This window comes from Conger conger, chromosome 9 (assembly GCF_963514075.1).
Source record: "Conger conger chromosome 9, fConCon1.1, whole genome shotgun sequence".
In the NCBI taxonomy this organism is placed as follows: Eukaryota; Metazoa; Chordata; class Actinopteri; order Anguilliformes; family Congridae; genus Conger; species Conger conger.
The window spans coordinates 18,185,237-18,206,129 of NC_083768.1; the positions used below are offsets into that span (position 1 = coordinate 18,185,237).

The 20,893-nt window shown below is 42.3% G+C and overlaps 1 protein-coding gene across 1 annotated transcript; it reads left to right on the forward strand.

Annotated features, from left to right (window-relative positions):
• Window positions 1-249: 249 nt before the first annotated feature.
• Window positions 250-18,965, forward strand: tent4a (terminal nucleotidyltransferase 4A). The gene is made up of 13 exons (XM_061254579.1): window positions 250-1,220; window positions 4,649-4,772; window positions 5,990-6,036; window positions 6,209-6,329; window positions 6,861-6,968; window positions 8,186-8,314; window positions 8,723-8,936; window positions 11,517-11,643; window positions 12,245-12,348; window positions 14,074-14,252; window positions 14,603-14,734; window positions 15,074-15,226; window positions 16,183-18,965. The coding sequence occupies exons 1-13, from the start codon at window positions 418-420 to the stop codon at window positions 16,342-16,344; spliced, it is 2,403 nt and encodes an 800-aa protein (XP_061110563.1). The 5' UTR covers window positions 250-417; the 3' UTR covers window positions 16,345-18,965.
• The last annotated feature ends 1,928 nt before the right edge of the window (window positions 18,966-20,893 follow it).

The window sequence follows — 20,893 nt, forward strand, 5'->3', positions numbered from 1 at the left end:
CAGTGTTTAGTTATTTTAATAATATGTGGAATTTATTTGAATTAGATTCGCAAATGAGTGGTGGGCCACTGTCCTCATGTAGAGAAGGGTGGGGCAGTGGTAGATTATGACTGCGCGTGCTCGCTTTTCAAGACGGGGGTGTGTTCAGGGCGATAGTTTAAAATCCAACGGACATGCGCAGCTTGTTTTCGGGTTCAAGAGAAATACGCCATATTGGATCGCCGTACGGTTTCACAATTTACAGCTAGCTTGCTTGTATGAGGACTAGCCAGTGGTCCCCGTTCGATTTGGGCTTTTAGCACTTACTTTCTCTCTATTTTTAAACGGGATTATTTGCGAACTATCAAGGTCCATTAACGAGTGTATTTTAACAGGCAACAGGATTCGCGTAAAGGGGTTGTTTAAAATTTTTGTTGAATGGATCCGAGGGTAGCTTGGATTCAGCCCGAGCAGAAAGGACCTGCGAATGCCTTATGGATGCATATTTGGGAGACCTCTCAGGCAGTCAGGACAAACTCCAGTCATCATCAGCCTCTTCATCATCATCACCATCACCACCACTACCATCACCCCCACCAGCACCTCTGTGTCAACTCTCCGGCTGTGGACTCGAGCGTTTTCAAAAATGTAGCAGCCGCGGCTGCTAGCAAAAGCAGCAGCCATGCAGGCAGCTCTAGAAACAGCACTGCAAATTCTTCTTTCAGTGTAACGTTACCAAACGGCAGCACACAGAACCCAGTCGCTTCTCCGTTTGCCCACGGAGTTACGTTAAAGGTAGGTGTTGGTGAGGGGAAAAGTCTACAAAAGACGAGTTCGGTGTCGTCCTCGTCCTCTGTGGAATCCGTTACTGAAAGCCCGGCTCCTAACTGCTCCTCTGTAAGGACTAATGGTAGTGGTAGTAATGCCACTGGAAACATGAACAAAAATGCCGGAGGTGCCAGTATATTTAGTTTCACTGACAGCATGTTTAATATAAACCATCACCACAATCTGCATCAAGAGCAACACCAATACAATTTTCAGCAAAATTACAACAAGCGTCACAGTTTTCACCCCACTGCAATTGTGAACCATCATAATCACCACCCAGGCCGTAGGAAAAGTGACAACAAGGCGAGCACCTATGGGATCAACTATCTGCTCTCCAACTGTAGTAATGGGAACTATGTCTGCTCTGGAACTCCTTGGAAAACGAGGAAGTACAATCCAGGGATTAATGGGTGAGAAGGGTTTTCAATTGTTTCAATTTTTTTTTGTATTTGTATGTCCCGCAGATGCATTACCTGTGTACGTTCATCCCTGCAATATCGTTTTAAGGGTCGACTTGCTATAGTGCAAGCCATGGCTATTTTGTCATTCTTTTGAAAACTACATGGCACATTTGGCTTGCTGCCATCCAATTAGGCGCTTGGAAGACTTTTTAATTGCTGCTAAGGACAGGTTTTGAATGTAATGTGAAGGATTTGTGAAATTAACGTTAACTTTGATTATTTTAATTAACGTTAATGTAAGGTAGTACTTGTATGACGAGCTTTCTGCAGGGCACTTGGTCCAGTGGGCGTGTTGAGGTTGGTGTAGCTTGCTAAGTCTTAACTTCCCAAAGTGAACTTAACTTGGCTAACTTTAGGTCATGCCAAGTCACAACCATAAGGGAACCGGTTTTGCCTGCCAACTACTTGTCTATTTGATCGAGTGGTCGATTCCGAGTAGCTGGATAGGACATAACTTGGGAAATGGAAAAGAGGACGTCTAGTGAATGGTGCTCATGCTGGAACTGGATTTACTATCGCCGTTCATTTGTCACAGATGTAACCAGGCAGCAAGGTAGCGAGCTAACCAGAGAAAGGGCTTTAAATCCTAACTTTATATTAATCTTGAGTATTAACTTGGTATGACTGAATATCTTTCAAAATATCTTGTAAATATTCATTAGGGAGAGTTGTGGGCGTGGCTAGTGAATTCGGACGAGGCTTGAAGCTCACGTTCATTGAATGATAGATGGCCACCATTGCATTTTTTATTCAAAGTGTTAAAAAATGTATTTCGGCTACTTGATTCATTTAAGAGCAGAACTAAGCAATTAAAGCTAACTCCAATGTCTATCATTAACTTTTTGAAAGCAACATACCGTTAGCTAGGTACAGATGGAAGGCTAGATTGCGGAGTACTTAGTCAACGTTAGTTACTAGCTAATTGATTCTTATTTTCCCAACCGGATTGCTGGCTGTTTGGCTAACTAGCGAGCATCTGCAGAAATTTGAGCCATTTGCACCCATGTAACGTTCGCTAACATTTAACGAACGTTAAGTTAATTACGCTTCAGACCTGCTATTTTTAAGCTAACGTTACGTTAAGTGAATGTGGAGAAAATGCGGATAACGTTGCAGTTAAAATGACAGCCTTCCATGGCGTCTTATTTTTATTCATTATGATTATCAGCTGTCCGTTGGTTCACTCTTATTCTATAGCTAACGTTAGCTAGCTAGCTACATAAAATGGAGTCCCTTGCATATCAACCTGAGGCCTAGACTGGGTTAGCTCTAGCTAATGCTAGCTGACTAGCCACACAATTGGCGAGCAATGAATATTAGATGAGTGTATGAAGTGCGTAGCCGGTATGGGTAAACTCTTAAATTTAGCTAAACTGGTTTAATTCCTTCTATGACTAATTTATGTCCAATGTTAAATTGGCTAAGCCGCTGTCTAGGCCTTTAAGGAATTGTAAGACGCCAGCAGTTTTGATTTGATTCTCCTCAGCGAACGGTAGGCTGCTTGCAAGTGATCTGACAGCCCGAGGGGGGAGGGGGAATTTGGCGAGCTAGCAATTCCCGGTCGGTTAGACGTTAGGTGCGTAACCCACTACCTTTACCCACCAACTTTACATCAGCATGTTGTATAATTTCGTGCAATACGGAGCTCGTAAATCCGTCGGGTAACCGTGTTTGGTGTAATGTCTACATCGCCAAAAACCTGAACTGATCCAGATCATTACAACTTGTCTAAAGACTAGGTCCAAATATAGTAACTGTTACAGAACGACGGTAATAAAGCCATCCAACGTTGTCGTTGAGCTATCAAGAACATTTGTGGCTTACAAAAAGTGTGTTTGTTCGAAAGCATCTACTCTAGCAATTTTTCAGAGGATTTCAACAGGAAGCTCCGCATCTGTTGCATGAACTTGTGATATTTGTAATGGTAAGTTGCACCCATATGGGAATTTTCTGGGAAAGAATTTGGAGCTCGTGGGAGAAGTAACCTGTTCATTTGCGCTGTCGGTTGTCAGAAATGCATAGTTATGGGACTGCACTTAGACGGTACTTTTATAAGAAGTCTGAAATTGCTTGAGAGGCTATTGAATCCAGCGTAAATCTAGCTAGTGTTTGGGGAGTGTTGTGCTATTACACATGCACTTGGACATATTTCAAAGATTTACACCGTGTTACACATTGACCACTTAAAGAATGGCATTTTTAAAGAACATTATTTACATTATTTTATTATTTTTTTTTATTTTTTTAAATCACTTAAATGTGCTTAGAGCTCTAAATACTGGCTTTGTTTTTGCCACAAAATGTAATTAATATGAATACGGTAATGCTGGGTAGAAAAGTTGTTTCCAAGATATCCCAACCGATTCTCAGTTCTGCTCCCAGTGCTAAAAGTAATTTTAAATGCAAGTTGGGTGGTCTTCTGACTTTGCTGTCCATGGGGTTGAATGAGTTTTCTTATGTCCAGTTTTTATGGTATGTAGTATCCTGAAGTTTGAAGGTGTCTACGTGTAATGAGCAGCATACTCGAGTGTCTCGTTTTCTGACAATTTCCATACAAAGATAGCACTGTCATTTGAAAATTGATTCATTGCTATTTCTCTGAGCAGTGGCTGTATTTCATATGCGTGTGTTCCCGCAGACATCGGCTTTCATCCGTCTCCTGACCTAGTCATGTTCAATTGATTTGTAGATAAATAAGTGGGTATATTGACACATGCAGTCTACAATTTTGATACAGTAGATGCAGTTTATTCCCACTGCAAATACTGTTATAAACAGGTGAAGTTTCCCATCATTCCACTGTGTGCTTAAGTTCTTTTGTCAATTTAAGCGCTATATCTTATCCAGCATTAAACTCTTAGAAAGGTGAGAGGAAATTGTCAAAAGCATTGTCCCTGCTTCAGTTGTGTTCTTAGACTGCAGAACTCTCCCTTCCAGGTAGCTATATGGAACATAATGTGACACAACCAGTTTCAACATGTTTCTGCAAGTTCCTGACATTTAAAGTTATGATGCATTGTCTTTTTTCTGATTTTCCTTGTATCCAATGTGCATCGTACGGCATATGAGATGAGCAATGGCAGTACAAAATGAACCACCTGTTTTTCTATCTTTTACAGTACAATATGTAAATAACCTGTACTGAGTCTTATTAAACTGTCCAATGTTGCTCTGAATTTTATGGCATATCTTGCGATGAGTCAGATTCATGAGAGATCTTTAATGTGATTCGACTGGGCAGATGAATCAAAGCTGGATCTGCAGCTGGATTTTACATGTCACGATAGCGGAAGTACTTTGTCCTGAGAGTCCGCAGGAGTTTTTAATCTGAAGCGGGTGTGTCACACGTGGCCTGTGTGCTCTCTCCTTCGGTCCAGCCTCCATGAGGAGATTGTGGATTTCTACGATTTCATGTCCCCCCGGCCCGAGGAGGCCGCCATGCGGAAGGAGGTGGTGAACAGGATAGAGACCGTCATCAAAGAGCTGTGGCCCTCAGCAAACGTGAGTATATCGCCCCCTAGCAGAGCTCGTCTGCCCAGTACTGGGTCAGTACTGCAGACCCCCGTAACACCAGTGCAGTATTGGGTGAGTACTGCAGAACCCCTGACAGAGCACAGCAGTACAGTATTTATTGGGTCAGTACTGCTGAACCCTTGACGGAGCACATCGGCACAGTATCAGGTCATTTTGTGCAAGGCATTTAGTGCTGTTGATTCAGTACTACAAAACCCTCAACAGAGCATGCATTCACAGTGATGGGTCATTATTACGGAGTGTATAAACATGGTATTGGTTCAGTACTATAGAACCCTAAATGGATGCTAAGAAAGCCAGTAATGTGAGCGAGTAACCAGTAACGTGCAGCCCCCAACAGGGCACCCAAGCAGTGGGTGGGCTTAAGTTCCACCTGTAGCCAGCATGCCTGTATTGAGCCATTTTGTAAACTGTTATTTTTATCTATGTATTTAGCATTTACTGTATTAGATTTTCTGTACTGAACCAAACCAGCTGTGTTGCATTCTGGCTTGTGTGAATGCTGGGAGATTTATTGATCGAATGTGCTTTTTAGTTATTTTTATTTGATGCTCGCAGTTTATTTGCCCATCACCTCACAAGCCATTCTGCTGCAAGCAGAACAGTTACTTTGGCATGACTAGCGCATATGCCCCAATATGGTTATGTGAGGACCATTCTTTATGATTTGTTTTGTTGTAAAGTGTGCATTAACTTGTGTGAACCTGGACCTTGTGCACTTCATGGATTAACGTGGAGCATGGGATCCTGACGCTGAAAATGTCAATATTGTTTCCAGAATCTTTGGCATCCTCATTCCGTTTCCTGTCCAGTGGAATCTGTTCCACATTTGAAAAAGGAACTCGGATCTTATGCTATTGTTTTTCTCTGTTGCAAGCAAAATATACCAGGGCAAAACTCTTTGCCCTGATGAGCTTTGACCCCATTATACGGCGTCCTAGATTCCGTAGTCCTAAAGGAAAATGAAATGCATTCAAAATCCCAGGGACTCGCAGGAATGCGGATGAACCGTTGATGGTTTTAAGCCAAAAACTCTTGCAGGTCTTGCAGCCAGACAAAGATTTGGAGATCGCAATAATCAAAAGCTGGGTGTGAACCCTTTTGATGTAATTTTCAAAGGATTGATTTGTGTAAATGTAGGCATTGTTTGTCTCACACATGATTTTTCACCCTTTTCTTTCCAGGTGCAGATATTTGGCAGCTTCAGTACAGGGCTCTATCTCCCCACAAGGTAAACAAAAGCATGCCAATAATCCCAAAACATTACAGCTGGTTTAACAGAGGAGCCCAATAGCCCATTTATCTACTATGAGAATATCATTGCTGTGTATCCTTGTGTGAAATTGTGGGCATTGGGAACGTTCTGGTAGGGTGAGTGTTCATGACTGCATTTCTTATTGCAGTGACATTGACCTGGTGGTCTTTGGAAAGTGGGAGCGTCCCCCGCTACAGCAGTTGGAACAAGCCCTGCGGAAACACAATGTGGCTGAGCCTTACTCCATTAAAGTACTTGACAAAGCTACGGTGAGCTTGTCATTTCACACCTTGCCTGAAAATCATGGCATGTCCATGTTCTTGTAAAGGCACCCTATAGAAATGCTTGTATGAACCTGCCCCTTGTTTTCAATTGAACGTGAGGTCTTGTTATTTGAAGACTTGAGGAGTAAATTGGTCAAAATTGGTCCAAATTGCAGTGAAAGAGGATCTTTTCTTGCCCGACTCCCCACCCCTACTGAAGCCTCTTGAATTGAAGCTTTCCCTTATATGGGCAATGGAGCTGCCACTGGATTGCTTTTGTGCTAAGGCTCAAATTGCCTGTGTGATCTCGAGACGGTGGTCAATGTTATTCAAAATAGAAGGGTGTGGTGCAACTGAGTGACCTTCTCCTTGAACATTATACTTAACTTCAATTTATCTATATAACTGGACATCCTGTCAAATATGAAATGTTTAAGCGCGTTTGGCTACTTTTGTGACAAATGATTGGAAATTATCTGTTTTCAGACAGTGAAAATAAAACTTCAGGTTTAAAGAATCAGATCTCCCCATCTTTAGGTACCAATAATAAAACTGACTGACCAAGAAACTGAAGTCAAGGTGGACATCAGTTTCAACGTGGAGACTGGGGTGAAAGCTGCTCGCTTTATCAAGGATTATGTGAAGGTATGCATTCATATTACTATTAAACCTCATGTCTATTCCAAACACAAGCATAGATGTTATATGCTCATCCTGGGGGGAAAAGTGCCACTGAATTATGCTCTGTAATAATCTTTGCCTTCATACAGTAAAAAGGATGAATGAAAAAGTATTTTCAGATGATGTTCTATGGACCTAAGGAGAATGTCCGCTTGTTTGTTGTGAGATCTAAGTGTAATTGGGTCATGCAACACGACGAAGATCCAAAACTCAAAAGCAAGTCTACATCTGAATGACTGAAAAGAAACAAAATAAAGGTTTTGGAGTGACCTAGTCAAAGTCTTGACTTGGACCCAATAAAGTTGCTGTAGCTGGACCTGAAATGAGCTCATGCTTTAAAACCTACCAATTTGCGTGACTTAAACCAGTTAAGCCAAGAAGAGTAGCAATGTGAAATACTGATATCAAATTATAGTTTGATTTAAAGTTATTGTTACAATCGGTGGTTTTTTTCATTAAATACATTTTATTTAAAATGTGATTTGTATTTCTCAGGTTCCCTTTGTCCAATATTACATTTTGTCAAAAGATCTGAAATCATTCATTGCGACAACTAGCCTATGAAATAATAGTGGAAATCAGGAAGGAGGCAAGTAATTTTTCATGGCACCATACCTGTAGATTTATGTTTATTGAGCCAGGTAGTGCTTACCTATATTTTTGCTCCGAGTTATTGTAAGTGCATAGTTCTTCCAGTCAAGTGGGCATGAAGGCTCATTTCTTAGTTGCCATGGGGGTGCTTGAAAATGGGTGAAACCTCTCCTTTAAGACAACATTGGTCGCTTGTATATACTTGTTATGAAGCCCGCAGTTATTTCGGATTAGTCATTCAAAAGACTTCTGTTTGCCAAAGGGTTTATGATTGGAGAGGGTTCTCACCTGCAGGTCTTGTCAAGTGAGTTTCATCAAAATGACTGAACCAGAACATCCTTGCTGTGAACACTTTTTAAATGGGAGGAAGTTGACATTTAGAAATTTAAATTGGGACACGGTGTATGGTATATTTAAGTATGAATTGTTAAATAGTTTCCATAGCACTGCTATGATTTTGGCGTTTCCTCTGCTTATAAACTAATTGGATTGAAATTATCTGAAGTTAAAATGGTAACATTTTTACTGTGGTTAGTATGTGGTAGTGGGTAAATACAAGATTGCTTACCGATTTGTCTTGTTCTTGACAGAGGTATACCGTCCTGCCTTACTTAATTTTCGTGCTGAAGCAGTTCCTCCTTCAGAGGGATCTGAACGAGGTCTTCACTGGTGGAATCAGTTCCTACAGTCTCATTCTGATGGTCATTAGCTTCCTACAGGTAAGAGCTGCTGTCGAACAGGTGTGCTGTTTTCCCCCTCAGAGCTACATTGCTGTGATTGAGACTGTAATGATGGAAGCCCACATCTGTCAGTAGTGTTTGTTTTTTTTCTTCTTTTTTTTTTGTGTGTTTTGCCCTTTTTAAATAAACAATTTCTCTGCCAACTCAAAAAGGGCGTTTCATACTCACTATATAATGTTTTCATAAGGAGCAAGTCCTTACATGTAAAGCTGTACGTCAGCATGGGATACAATATTCTAGTAGAATCTTGTTGGCGAGACTTTAGGCTTCTGCCATTGTTAAATGTCCTGGGTTATCAGTATGCTAAATGTCAACTCTAGCCCCTTAGCTGATGTAATGTGCAGCATGCTAACCACTCCGTGTTTTTACATGCCTCTGTCTACGTAGCTGCACCCAAGGATCGACGCCAGAAACCCCAATGTAAATCTTGGAATCCTGCTCATTGAGTTTTTTGAGCTGTACGGGAGGCACTTTAATTACTTGAAAACGGGAATCCGGATCAAGAATGGAGGCGCTTACATTGCCAAAGAAGAAATGATGAAAGCCATGACCAATGGTTACAGGCCATCCATGCTGTGCATTGAGGATCCTCTCCTGCCAGGTAAAATATAATGGCAGAATCAACATGAAATGCATGCTGCAGACAAAATAAAATCAAAGTGTATTGCACAATAGATTTCTCAGTTCACCAACAAGTGGACTAAAGTACTACAAAGCTAGCCAATGGGGACCGTGCCAAGGAATAACTGATGGCATGCACTGTAGTGAGAAACCTTAGAAGGAGCCCATCCTCATGTGGCTGGCCCAGGGTCCATGGGCACAATCACAATCAAATCAGTCCATCTGATGCGTTTGTGACAGGGTTTTTGGAGCATCAGGAAAACGGTCCTTTTGCGTTGCGACTGTTTCCTTAGTAAATCTGGCCCTTGCTGTCATTTGACATTGTGATTTTCTCTTAAACAAAAAACAGCATCAGATAGATTTTAATTTCAAGGATAATAAAAATGCAAGTGACGTTACTGATTGTAATCAGACCTAAGATGAGCCCCGGTGTTGGGCTGTGAGCTTGCAGCGCAGCTCTTTTAATTTCCCATCCGACGACGTTAGTCATTCAGCTGTCCGTGGAAAAAGCAATGTTACTGAATTTATCCTCCCAACTTCAGCCTATCTTCACTGTAGCCTGTTCCCTCTCAGCCTGCACTGTATGGATCTTGCATGCTGTTTATATTCTGGCTCTAACAATTCCATGGGATCAAGAATGCCTTTATTTAGCTCTAATAAAATTAAGAGGCAACATGTAGGCTAGTAGTAGGCTAATCATGATACGCTGTGCAATGTGCTCTTTTCTGGTTGAATCACACTTGCATTTAGAGGATCGCTATTGTTTTCCTTCATCTAGAAGTTTGTCATGGTTTGTCATTTTGTTGCACATTATACACTGATCAGCCACAACATTAAAACCACCTGCTTCAATCAGTTTTTTTCTTTGTTAAAAATGCTTTAAGCTGTATAAAGTTGCTATAAACACTTAATATTTCATTATATGATGTTTAGCTGTATACGCAGATAATCATAAGTCAATTGCACTGAAGTTTGGAGTAAGCTCATTGGGAGGGGTGCATTGTTTTGTTATTTAGATATCTTTGTAAGTACTGCTGTTCATGATGATGATGTTTATCTTAACAGATGCTCCAGGACCTGTAGAATGTTTCATCTGGGGGGAAAAAAATAGACCACCTGCCATATTTCAAACTGTAGGATTAGATGCCATGCATTTTTAAATATTGCAGCTGGTGTTTATTTTTGTTAAATATGGACATTTCTACTGGTCCTGGAGAGTCTGATAAGATGGAAATTATCATGAACAGCAGTACGTACCAATATATTTAATAAAATGTTACTTTTGAATGCTATTCACTTATCTGCTTCTGGAAGTACTCGTATCATATAATGAAATATTAAGTGTTTATAGACACGTTTATGCAGTTAAAGTGGTTTAAGCAGGTGGCTTTAATGTTGTGGCTGGTCGGTGTATCTATATTATAATAAATACCTGTTATAGGCAAACTAAGTTTGATGCGACAGATTTTGCACCAAAGATTATAGCCTTCAGAATGATGCCAAAGCCTCCTTCACAGCGTTTTAGCGTCTGGTGGTGCTGCAATGCTTATTTGGCTACTCTGAAACTCTTCGACCCCCTGCTGTTGGCTACCCACAAATCCAGTCAAAATATTGAACACTCTTAAATGTTTTTAATGAAAGTTAAAAATTATAATCAAAAGATTCAATATTACAAATTTTAAATGTATGCGAGACAAAAAAAATAGTTTCGGCTAAGTGTCCATTCCGGTTGCCCGGTTAATTGGTTAACCATGCCAATCCCTACTTTATTCAATGATAAGTGTGCGTCAGGCTGGCGCTTTGACAGTTCTTTCAAAATGGTGGCGCTCATACATTTGTGTGGGCCTGTTTGTGCACCATTTGGTCTTTCCTCAGTGCATGGCAGTGTTAACATAGTGGGTAGGGAACCGAACTTGTCACTGAGGTTGTAGGTTTGATTTACAAATGGGGCACTGTCATTGATTAAATTGATTGAATTGCATGAATAAATATCTTTCTGCATAAGCTGGTTGTATGTTAAATGTTGTGTACATTGCTCTGAATAAGAGCATCTAATGTTTAAAAATGTAAATTCAACTGGATGACCTCAAACCGCATCGACAGGTTTGGTCTTGAATTCTGTGTGCTACTTTCTGTAAACTCAGTATGTTCCCTTCCAGAACAGGCCTAAAAATAGCGTTCTGTGGATATTTGCATAAAATCTTTTTTGAAGGCCAAGAGCTCCTCCGGACTGAAAGGGAAAGCACATCAGACGCTTGAGAGATTCACAGCTAAAATTATTTTGAAATTGATGAGAGTAAATCAGAGTTAACGAGATTATTCATGTATTTAATGACTTTTCCACTTGGGAGAATCTGTTTAAATCAGTACAGTCAGTTGACCCCTCCAGCTTGACATCGCTCCATATCATTGTGTGTACATTCAGTGATTTACAGACGTAGCTGTATGACCCCCATTCACTTCGCCCCATTTGCCTTTTGATCTGCTAATGTCTGTCCAAGTACTATTGCAGCTTGAGCATAATTAGACATTTATTTCCGTTTATTTTCTCTCTCCTCAGGAAACGATGTTGGTCGCAGCTCCTACGGTGCCATGCAGGTGAAGCAGGTCTTTGACTACGCCTACATCGTGCTTGGCCATGCGGTCGTTCCCCTGGCCCGCTCGTACCCCAACAAAGACACCGACAGGTTAGCCGGCCACCCGTAACGCAAAATTCCTCCTGGTTTTGCATCCTGCACAGGAAAATGCTACGTGCTGTGGGCGTGGGAATTAACCGCGTCCTCGCGCGTTGACTCCTGCTGCTGCATCGGCTGCACCGCGCAGTAGAGACAGCTGGTCACGTGCGCTATGGAGAACACCGCTGCTAGAGTTTACCAAGGGCTACAATTACACTGAGATCCTCCACACATGAGAATGAAGGGACTATCTAAGGCAGGGGTCGGCAACCATGGTCCTGGAGAGCCGCAGAGTGTGCTGGTTTTTGTTTTCGCCTTAATGCCAGCAACTGATTCATACCCAAAAAACCAGGTGAGGCCAGTTAATTGATCAATTAAAGCAGTCGATTACTCAGTTAAGTGCTGATCAATTAAGTGCAACAAAAACCAGCACACCCTGCGGCTCTCCAGGACCAGGGTTGCCGACCCCTGATCTAAGGGATTATTTGCTCATTAAAAATATATTTGCCGAAGTGAAAGTCTCATACTCATAGCTCCAACTTTCAACTTTGATGTTTGGTGTAAAGGTTTGGCTGCTCTAGGTTCTGAATTGCGTGTGTCTCTGTCCCTGCAGCACTTTGGGCCGCATTATAAAAGTAACCCAGGAAGTCATCGACTATAGGGAATGGATCATAAAGAAGTGGGGCGGCAGGCAGAGTGCCCAGATGGAGAGCTGTGGTAAGTCACCCCCAGCGTGCATGTGGGCGCTCCGCTTCTATCTTTGGAGTTCTAACTAAAGCTGGCAGATTGGGTGCGTGCCTTCCGCTGCGTGCGGCGTGTAAACCTCGGCCGGCGTGAGGGGAAGGAGCCGTCGCCGCTTTGCTATGCCACGTTAGCACGTGCCCCGTTCGTTTCTCGAGAGTGTACTCGATCACCCTCGCTCCTGTTCTTTTGGAGCCGTTCCCGGAGGGTTCCGCTAGTTTTAGTGGCTCGAAGAAGTCAACTCCAGACTTTCCAATTATATGGTTCTAACTCTAAGGCGTGCACAACTAGGGCTGGTCCATTTCAGGAGTTTGTGCCAACTTCTGCTCATAATGATTTCATTAGCTCAATCATATCTTGATCTGACATTTGTATGAGCACCAGCGACAGCTTCAAGTGTATCCTTTAATATTTTACCTTGCTCAAGTATAGGAGTTAACCATTGTTGATTATAGGGCTGTCAGAAATCTGAATTAGGGTAATTGGTTAATGGTGATTAGAGTCATTGGGTAATGAGGTAATTGGTTGGAACAAAAACCGGCTTACAGATTGGCCCTTCAGGACCAGGGTTGTGCATCCCTGTTCTAACAGACTTTTTTTGATGAAAATTAGTTGGTATCATACATACGTTGTTATCTCAGGATTTTTAGATTGTACGTTTAGAGTACTGTTAGCTTGATGTACTATTTTTACATGTGAAAGCTTTCAATCTCAAAACCACTCTGAATGCAGATGGAGCCTTCTAATTCCAAGGTCATGAAATGCTGAAGAAGAGAGTTTGAGCCTGGATAATAGAAATGAGCTTTCACTATAAAGCGGTTTTATCGGAGCGGTTGAGGCAATATACATTGCTGAAGAGCGTAAGGGCTGTGTCAGGGCCATAGTTTTTCTGAACAGTCAGTTTGAGACATGAAGGAGGGCATAAGTGGTCCCGCTGGTGGATGCGTTTAACGGTGCTCCCTCACGCCCGCAGGTCCGGTCCTGACGGAGGGTATAGTAGACATATGAACATGTTTGTGACGCGGGCGTTTAACAGTGCTCCCTCACACCCGCTGGTCCGGTCCTGAACGAGGGTATAGTAGACCTATGAACGTGTTTGTGACGCGGGCGTTTAAGAAGGAGGGTATAGTAGACAAATTAACGTGTTTGTGACGTGGGCGTTTAAGAAGGACAGTATAGGAGACATATGAACGTGTTTGTGACGCGGGCGTTTAAGAAGGAGGGTATAGTAGACCTATGAACGTGTTTGTGACGCGGGCGTTTAAGAAGGACGGTATAGTAGACATATGAACGTGTTTGTGACGCGGGTGTTTAACGGTGCTCCCTCACGCCCGCAGGTCCGGTCTTGAACGAGGGTATAGTAGACCTATGAACGTGTTTGTGACGCGGGCGTTTAAGAAGGAGGGTATAGTAGACCTATGAACGTGTTTGTGACGCGGGCGTTTAAGAAGGACGGTATAGTAGACATATGAACGTGTTTGTGACGCGGGCGTTTAACGGTGCTCCCTCACGCCCGCAGGTCCGGTCCTGAACGAGGGTATAGTAGACATATGAACGCGTTTGTGAAGCGGGCGTTTAAGAAGGAGGGTATAGTAGACATATGAACGCGTTTGTGAAGCGGGCGTTTAAGAAGAACGGTATAGTAGACATATGAAAGTGTTTGTGACGCGGGCGTTTAACGTTGCCCCCTCGCGCCCGCAGGTCCGGTCCTGAAGGACGGGGGCGAGCAGACGGACCCCAGCGGACTGTCCGGCCTGGCTGCGGACGAGCGGCAGCGGGACTCGGTGTCCCCCCACAGCGCCGACTCCCCCATGTCCCTCTCCAGCCCCCAGCAGCACTCCTCCGCCTCCTCCGTCTCCTCCCTCTCAGGAAGTGACATCGTAAGGCCCGCCCCATACTGCTTTAGCATGCCTCTGTACCGGCAGAGGAGTAGTTGGTACGCTTTGGTCTCGGATTGCCAGTACGGGTTTTCTCTGAGCGAATAATACGTTTTAATGCATTTAACTGCATCGTTTTTATTTTGGTACTTCTGAACCCCCGGTCTTCTAGAGACAGTGTTAGTTTTAGTTGCAGAGAATTTAGGTGCTTGATTTGATTTATTTTTTTATCACCCCTCCATTGTGAATATCTAGTTTATTATAAAGATGATGGCGTTCACTAGTTCTGTGTTTTTATTGGTCTTGTCAATTAATCTGGGTACCTTTTTTGTTTTCTTCATTTCTTTATATAGGACTCGGATTCTACTCCCTGTGCAGCTCCAAACATTCCCCCGTACCCAATCCAAGCACACGCACTGGCTGCCCTGGCACCCGCACTACAGATCCCCCCTGGGAAACCTCTGATCATGTCTTCTGGCTCCCAGGTAAGAGTGGATAGCTGGTCGCTTTCACTCGTCTCTGCCTCAGGAGGTTTTTAATTACGTTGTTTTGTTTGTCCTTTAGTTTTCCTTCTTGCTGTGTCCCTGTTCCTCTCCTTCCCCCTTTCCCTCTACCTCATCCTTTTCCTGTTAAATGTATTCCTCTCTGGAGGCACCCTCTCATTATAGATGAAGGACTATATCGACTGTTAATATCAACGGTTGTTTTCAACTGAAATCGATTCGCCTGCCAATCCGTGAGGTTATGCCATTTGCACGTCCCCGCTGAAGTTATGAAATTGTGGTTTTGGCGAGTGGTTAACGCGTGCCCGTCTCCTCCCACAGGCCCGGCTGTCTCTGCCAGGAAACATGGGCGTCCATTCCCTGCCTGGCAGGCAGGTGTGTATGGAAGGGGCTCCCCCGTTCCTCCACATGCCCCCTCCAGCTGCGCCTCCTGCCTCTCCCGGCCCTCTGCCAAACTCCCATCTGCACCACAAGGTAGGCTTCAGCAAAGCCATTCTCAGTGTCCCACCTGCTCCCTCGACCGAACAGTCAAATTCAATATCATTTCCCACTTTTTCCCCCCAAAGCAATGAGTGAGACTACAGCTCTATTTGTATGATTAATGACCATCTTCATGTTCGCTTTCAGAGGGGCAATATTGTATGGGTTATTTTGTACTTGGTTTCTAGACTGTCCTTCACAAATATTTATAGGAGGGATATCATATTGCGCTTTTCAAGTAATCTTGTGCTTGGTCTCGCAATTGGTAGAAAATTAATTTCCCAACTGAAATACACACTCAGGTTAAGGGGAACTTTGAAAATGACAATTTGATAAACGCAGTGAGTTTTCTTGTTTTTATACACACAGTTGGTATTGGTTGTGCGTTTCAAGGACACTTCAAAAATATGAGCAAAACGGCTTACCCAAGTCGGCAGACAACCACTTCAGCTCCTTAAAACCTGCAAGGAAACTGTGCATACAAATTGACGAAACCACAAATACCCCCAGTGGATGAACCTATCAGAATGGTCAGAATGGGCCACTCATCAGCAGTCTTGACTGTTTTCTAGCACATTTGGGTTTCAGAAATGTTTGCTCTTCTTAATTTTCAACATTTTATCAATATTATTTATTCCTTTCTTTAATTTCACTCGCCGTAGTCCAAACAAGCAACCACCAAATATACCTCCCGATCGAATTATGTGCAGATGGAGACAGCTGTACAGTTCAATATTAAGTGCAGCTGGTTTGTATGTGCAGTTAACTTGCAGTACATTAAGTGGTGGGGGACATCTATTGCACCTTTTGACCTCAACACTTGAAAAACAAGTCGTCAGTCGATAAGTCGGATGTAAAGTCTCTTGCCAGCTTGACTTTAGCGCGCAGTGGCCGTTTGTTACAGTGGAGACTGAACAGCCTGTCCTCACTGTATTCCCCCCCCCCCCCAGATTCACAACGGGCCCAAGTACTCCGTGAAGGCACTCCACAGCCCCGCCGTTCTGCACAGCCCGGTGCAGGGGAGCCGGGCCCACCTGCAGTACAACCGCAACACGTGGCGGCGTAGGAAGCACAGCCGCGAGAGCCTGCCCGTCACCCTCAGCAGCAGATAAGCCGGAGGTGTCCGTCACCCCTACCCCCTACCCCACCCGCCCCCCCCCTTTTTTAACCAACCAACCAACGCTTGACCGAGGAACAAGACCAGCATCTTAACGCTGCTGTGGCCGGCGCCGCCACTCCGCAGCCGATACGTTTGCATGTTTCCTGTACCTTTACAGGTCGTTATCGTACTGTGCTTATCGATCTGTGACAACTCGTCCTGATGTAAATGTTTTTTTTGTGTTACATTGTTTTTATTTTTAAAATTTACTTTCCCCTCTGCTTAAGTTTTTCGCCTCACGCTGATACTCCGTCGAAGTGGGAGTGTTGCCGTACGGTGACTTTCCGGAGAGTTCTGAGCCATGACCTCTGGGAAATCTTTTTTGGCCGGGTTAAGTTTGAGGCTACAGCTTTTACTTTTTTCTTTTTTTTTTTTCTCCTTTCTTATGACGACACTGTCTCCGTTTTGCAGCAAAGCTGCCTCCATTTTCATACCCCTCCTCTTACTTAACTTTTTTAAGTGTACAAAAGGAACAAACTGTTACTCATTTGTGCAATAATTTTTTTTTTTTTTTTTTTTTCTTCCAAAAATAAGGTTATTTAATTTGTTGTGTCAAGCTTTTTGTTATTTTTTGGTTTTGTTTTTTTAAGTTATTTTTTTAGTGTTTTTATTTTGGTTAAAGTTTACAAATCCTTTCCCAGATTGCATTGTTTGCAAGTCTGTTTTTAAGTGGACTGTACTTGTGTACTTGAGTGTGGAGGAAAGCCTGTTGCATTACACCGAATCCCAGAAGAGCCGCCAAACGTTCCCCCGCTTTCCCCAGCAGATGGAGCTCTTGCGCAAGGAGCAGCAGTTTGGATGCTCTGTGTGATGTCTGTCCTCCTGCTTTTACCGATACACCTAACAGAGGCCGGATTTTTGTTTTTAAATCACTTTTTGTTGTGTGAGAGTGTGTGAGAGACAGAGAGAATGTATACCTGCGTGCTTGTTGTTGAGAGAATGTATCCGTCGGCTACCAGGGCCTACGCTGCGTGTCTGATTAATATCCAATCAGTGTTTTGGCCAAGGAGAAACTTTGGATTTTTATTGGCTGTGCTCCATTTTAGCCTCCTGAAATAGTCCTATACAGCTTGTATCGATACCCCCCCCATTATTCTCAGATCATTTCAGGCGGCACAGAGTTTCCTTTGGGCATGAAAACATCGCATTTTTCCCCTTGGAATTTGGTTTGTTTTTTGTATTTAATTTAATTTTCTTGTTCTCATTTTAAATGGAAAGGGAGGGGTGGGGGGATGGAGGAAGGAGGAGGTGGAATGATGCCACAGCGGATTAGGAATGGACTTTGTGAATTTCTGTAACCTGTGTATATGCAAGGTGCCCACGCCTCTGCGGGTGCCCAGTTTAAGCGGACTTAGGAGAAAGGGAATTATTTTGATTCCATTCAGGAATCTGTAACGGTATGCATTCGTTCTGTTAAGAGCAACACCGTCGAATCAGAAATTATTACCAAGTACTTCCGTTACTGTATGCGTTGCCTAAGGTGTTATTTTTTTTGTTTCAGTATTGCATCGTGGGGCAGCTGGTATTTGGCAAACAAACTGTAGCTGACCACTGTCACTCAAAATGTTACAGATGCATACAGGTATTACTATGCAAGTGTGTTTTCCTTATATTTCCTTCTGGTGACAGCCACTGCTTGATGCCATTTTGAAGCAAGGATAATGTACCCTTACGTAAACCAAATCGTAGGAGCATTTTTGTCCCAAAAGATGACTCGCTGCGATGTAAGAGCAATTATATACAAGTTGAAAGCATTTATTTTTTTTCCTTCTCTTTTTTTATTTTTATTTTTAAGCCCTAGTTTTTGTTGCTACTCCAGCGGAAATCGCCAAGGAGTGTACAATCTGACAGCAATTTGAGTATGTGTTCTCCGCACAGATGGCTGAACATATTTAAGGTAATGCTCATTAGGGCTGATCCACTACTGCTATTTATTACGTCTTATCGCAAAACCACACTTTCAGCCGCCGCCAAAAATGGAAGCAGGTTCATCTGGCGTTCGGAGTCTGTCGATGATATTTGTTAACATTCCGTTTTGGAAACGTGCTCTAAGAAGTCATTGGTCATGTTGTGAGTCTTTCTCGAAAAACAAAAAATTACAAATGGTAACACCTTGTAGCCGTTTCAGATTGATGTAACCAGCAGTCATATTATTAGCAGGAAAACTGCAAGTGTTCCACATTTGTAATTTTTTTTTTTTTTATATTATTACTGGCTTGGTCAAAGTTTTTATAGGATTTCAGCGCATTTGGGAAATCACTGTATGGATTTACTAAGGTGAATATAAACCGGTAGGTGCGATGATGCTTTCTGTGCCTCCCTGCAGGCTTTTAAATTGGCTTTTGCTGCTGTCTTTAAAACATGCTTGACAAAAGCATGCCAAGCTAGACATCATGGTACATCATTTCAACAACCAAAAACAAAAAGGTCACCTGGCTACAATGATGTTATCTTAATTGGTATTATCAGAAGGAAGTACTGTGTTATTTTTATTTTATTTCTTTTTGATCAACATTTTTTATGTAAAGTTTTTTGTATTCTTTATTTTTTAATAAACGTCTTAAAACAACCAAATCAGGCATTTCGCTCAGTTATTTCTACATTGTAATGATTTGATCAGCAGTAATGCAGTAAGAATTATTTGGCTTTTGGGTAAACAGTTTGGTTAGTGCGGGGATAATCAAATGGCGGTCCGCCAGGACAGAGCTGTTGATTTTTCCACCCTCAGAGTCCGGTGTGAAGATGGTCTGGCCAATCAGTAGCACTCTTCAGTTGATTCCCCTGGGAGAAAAGAGAACCAGGACTGAATTTGGATTCAAGGGCCAAATGTGACCATCCCTGGTTTAGTGTGTTCATGCTGTGCTCAGCCTACTTATTGTATCATTCCTGCTCACAGTGGTGGCGCTAGCCTGTCATATGTATGGGTGAGGCAAGATGAGAAGCCTACCCCCTTTGCTTAGTAAGGGGAAAGTTACATCACAAGTATGATCACAAGTTTTATATGGAGTATATTTTATCCGTACGTCTGGGCTATGATCATATGCCAATATGGCATCTTTGGTAGGAACGAAATTTACCTGTCGTACAAATTATGTAAAGAATGCCTTCAATTGTCTGTGGAGAGGCTTGAAGTACGTCAACATGGCTCACCTCTCGCAGAACTCAGATCAAACAAATTATGTGTTGCAGGTCAAATATGAATTCAGATTCAGCAACTACATTGCTTATTTCTCGCCTCAAATGTTTTCAGAAACACATTTTAGTGGACTGTTTCAGAGGAATGAGTTTCAATGGTCCGCCATTTTTTTTTTTTTTTTTTTGGCGGCCAACAGAGTGCAGTTCCTGCTTAGATCAAGGCAAAGGAAAACCCATTCCATTTACATGATACTGCAGCGGACAATTCAATAGAAAACTGATTAACCCCTTATTAAGGCCCTTTTCTTGACACTTGACAATGATATACCCTAAGTAAATTGATTACTATTCTTGAACCCTTTTGACTACAGGAATAATCCTGGTATCTTCTGAAAGGTAACCGTTTAGGGTTGTTCCAAAAAGGTCATTTGGAGACTCCAAAAGGACGCATAAATAAGAAATGGTCTTATGAGGTGGAAAATACTGCATTTTGCTTACTTAACTATACATTTTTTATCCTTAAAATAAGTGTTTGCACTTTCCCCAAAACGTTGACCTTTTTTTGCATAAAATCTCAATAATTGTTTTTGCCGAAGCGGAACAGTCTCAGCATGCGTATTGCAAATGCTGATTTTTTGGTATGCAAAAATCCTGTGTTTTATGCAGCCCTGACAAACTATATACCATTAGAAATGCTTAAAATGCTTTTTAGTCATCACTTCAATAACATGCCTGTAGTTGGTTCTTTGAGCACGTTATACTGAATTTTCTTACACGCATGTGCAAGTACTTCTAAGTAAACAATTGACATTCTATCAACGTTTCTCCAAGTTTTTAGAATGAGAAACTATTATGTATTTGGTCTGTTCAACCCTTGTCGTGAAAAGGACACTGTGATGACCTTATTTCTTATAGCCTGTGGATTTCTGAAATGCAGAGAAGGTCCCCCCCCACGCTTGTTTTACCACCCACGTTAGAAAATAAGGAACTGTTGTCTCTAAAGCAATTGCATCTTGAAATAGGTTATACAGATAGAATCTTTAACGCTTTCAGACAGTATATCCTGTTTCCATAGTGATTGATAATTACACCCTATAAAAAGGGAATGTATGCAAAAAAAAACCCTCACCAGCCGAGCCCTATTAGAATATAGCCGATTGATTTTTAACTCAAACAATAGACAATGTTACATTTCAACATACCTTCACCAATGAGTTTCATGAATTAAACCAAAGATAGTGTTTGGGTACTCAAGGGGCACCCCATGGCTGCTCATATTGATGTGCTGCCTACGCCCACGGCAACTCCACTAATTCTGCTTATGCTTGCATACAAAGTACTATGTCTGTACTTAATACCGACTCTTA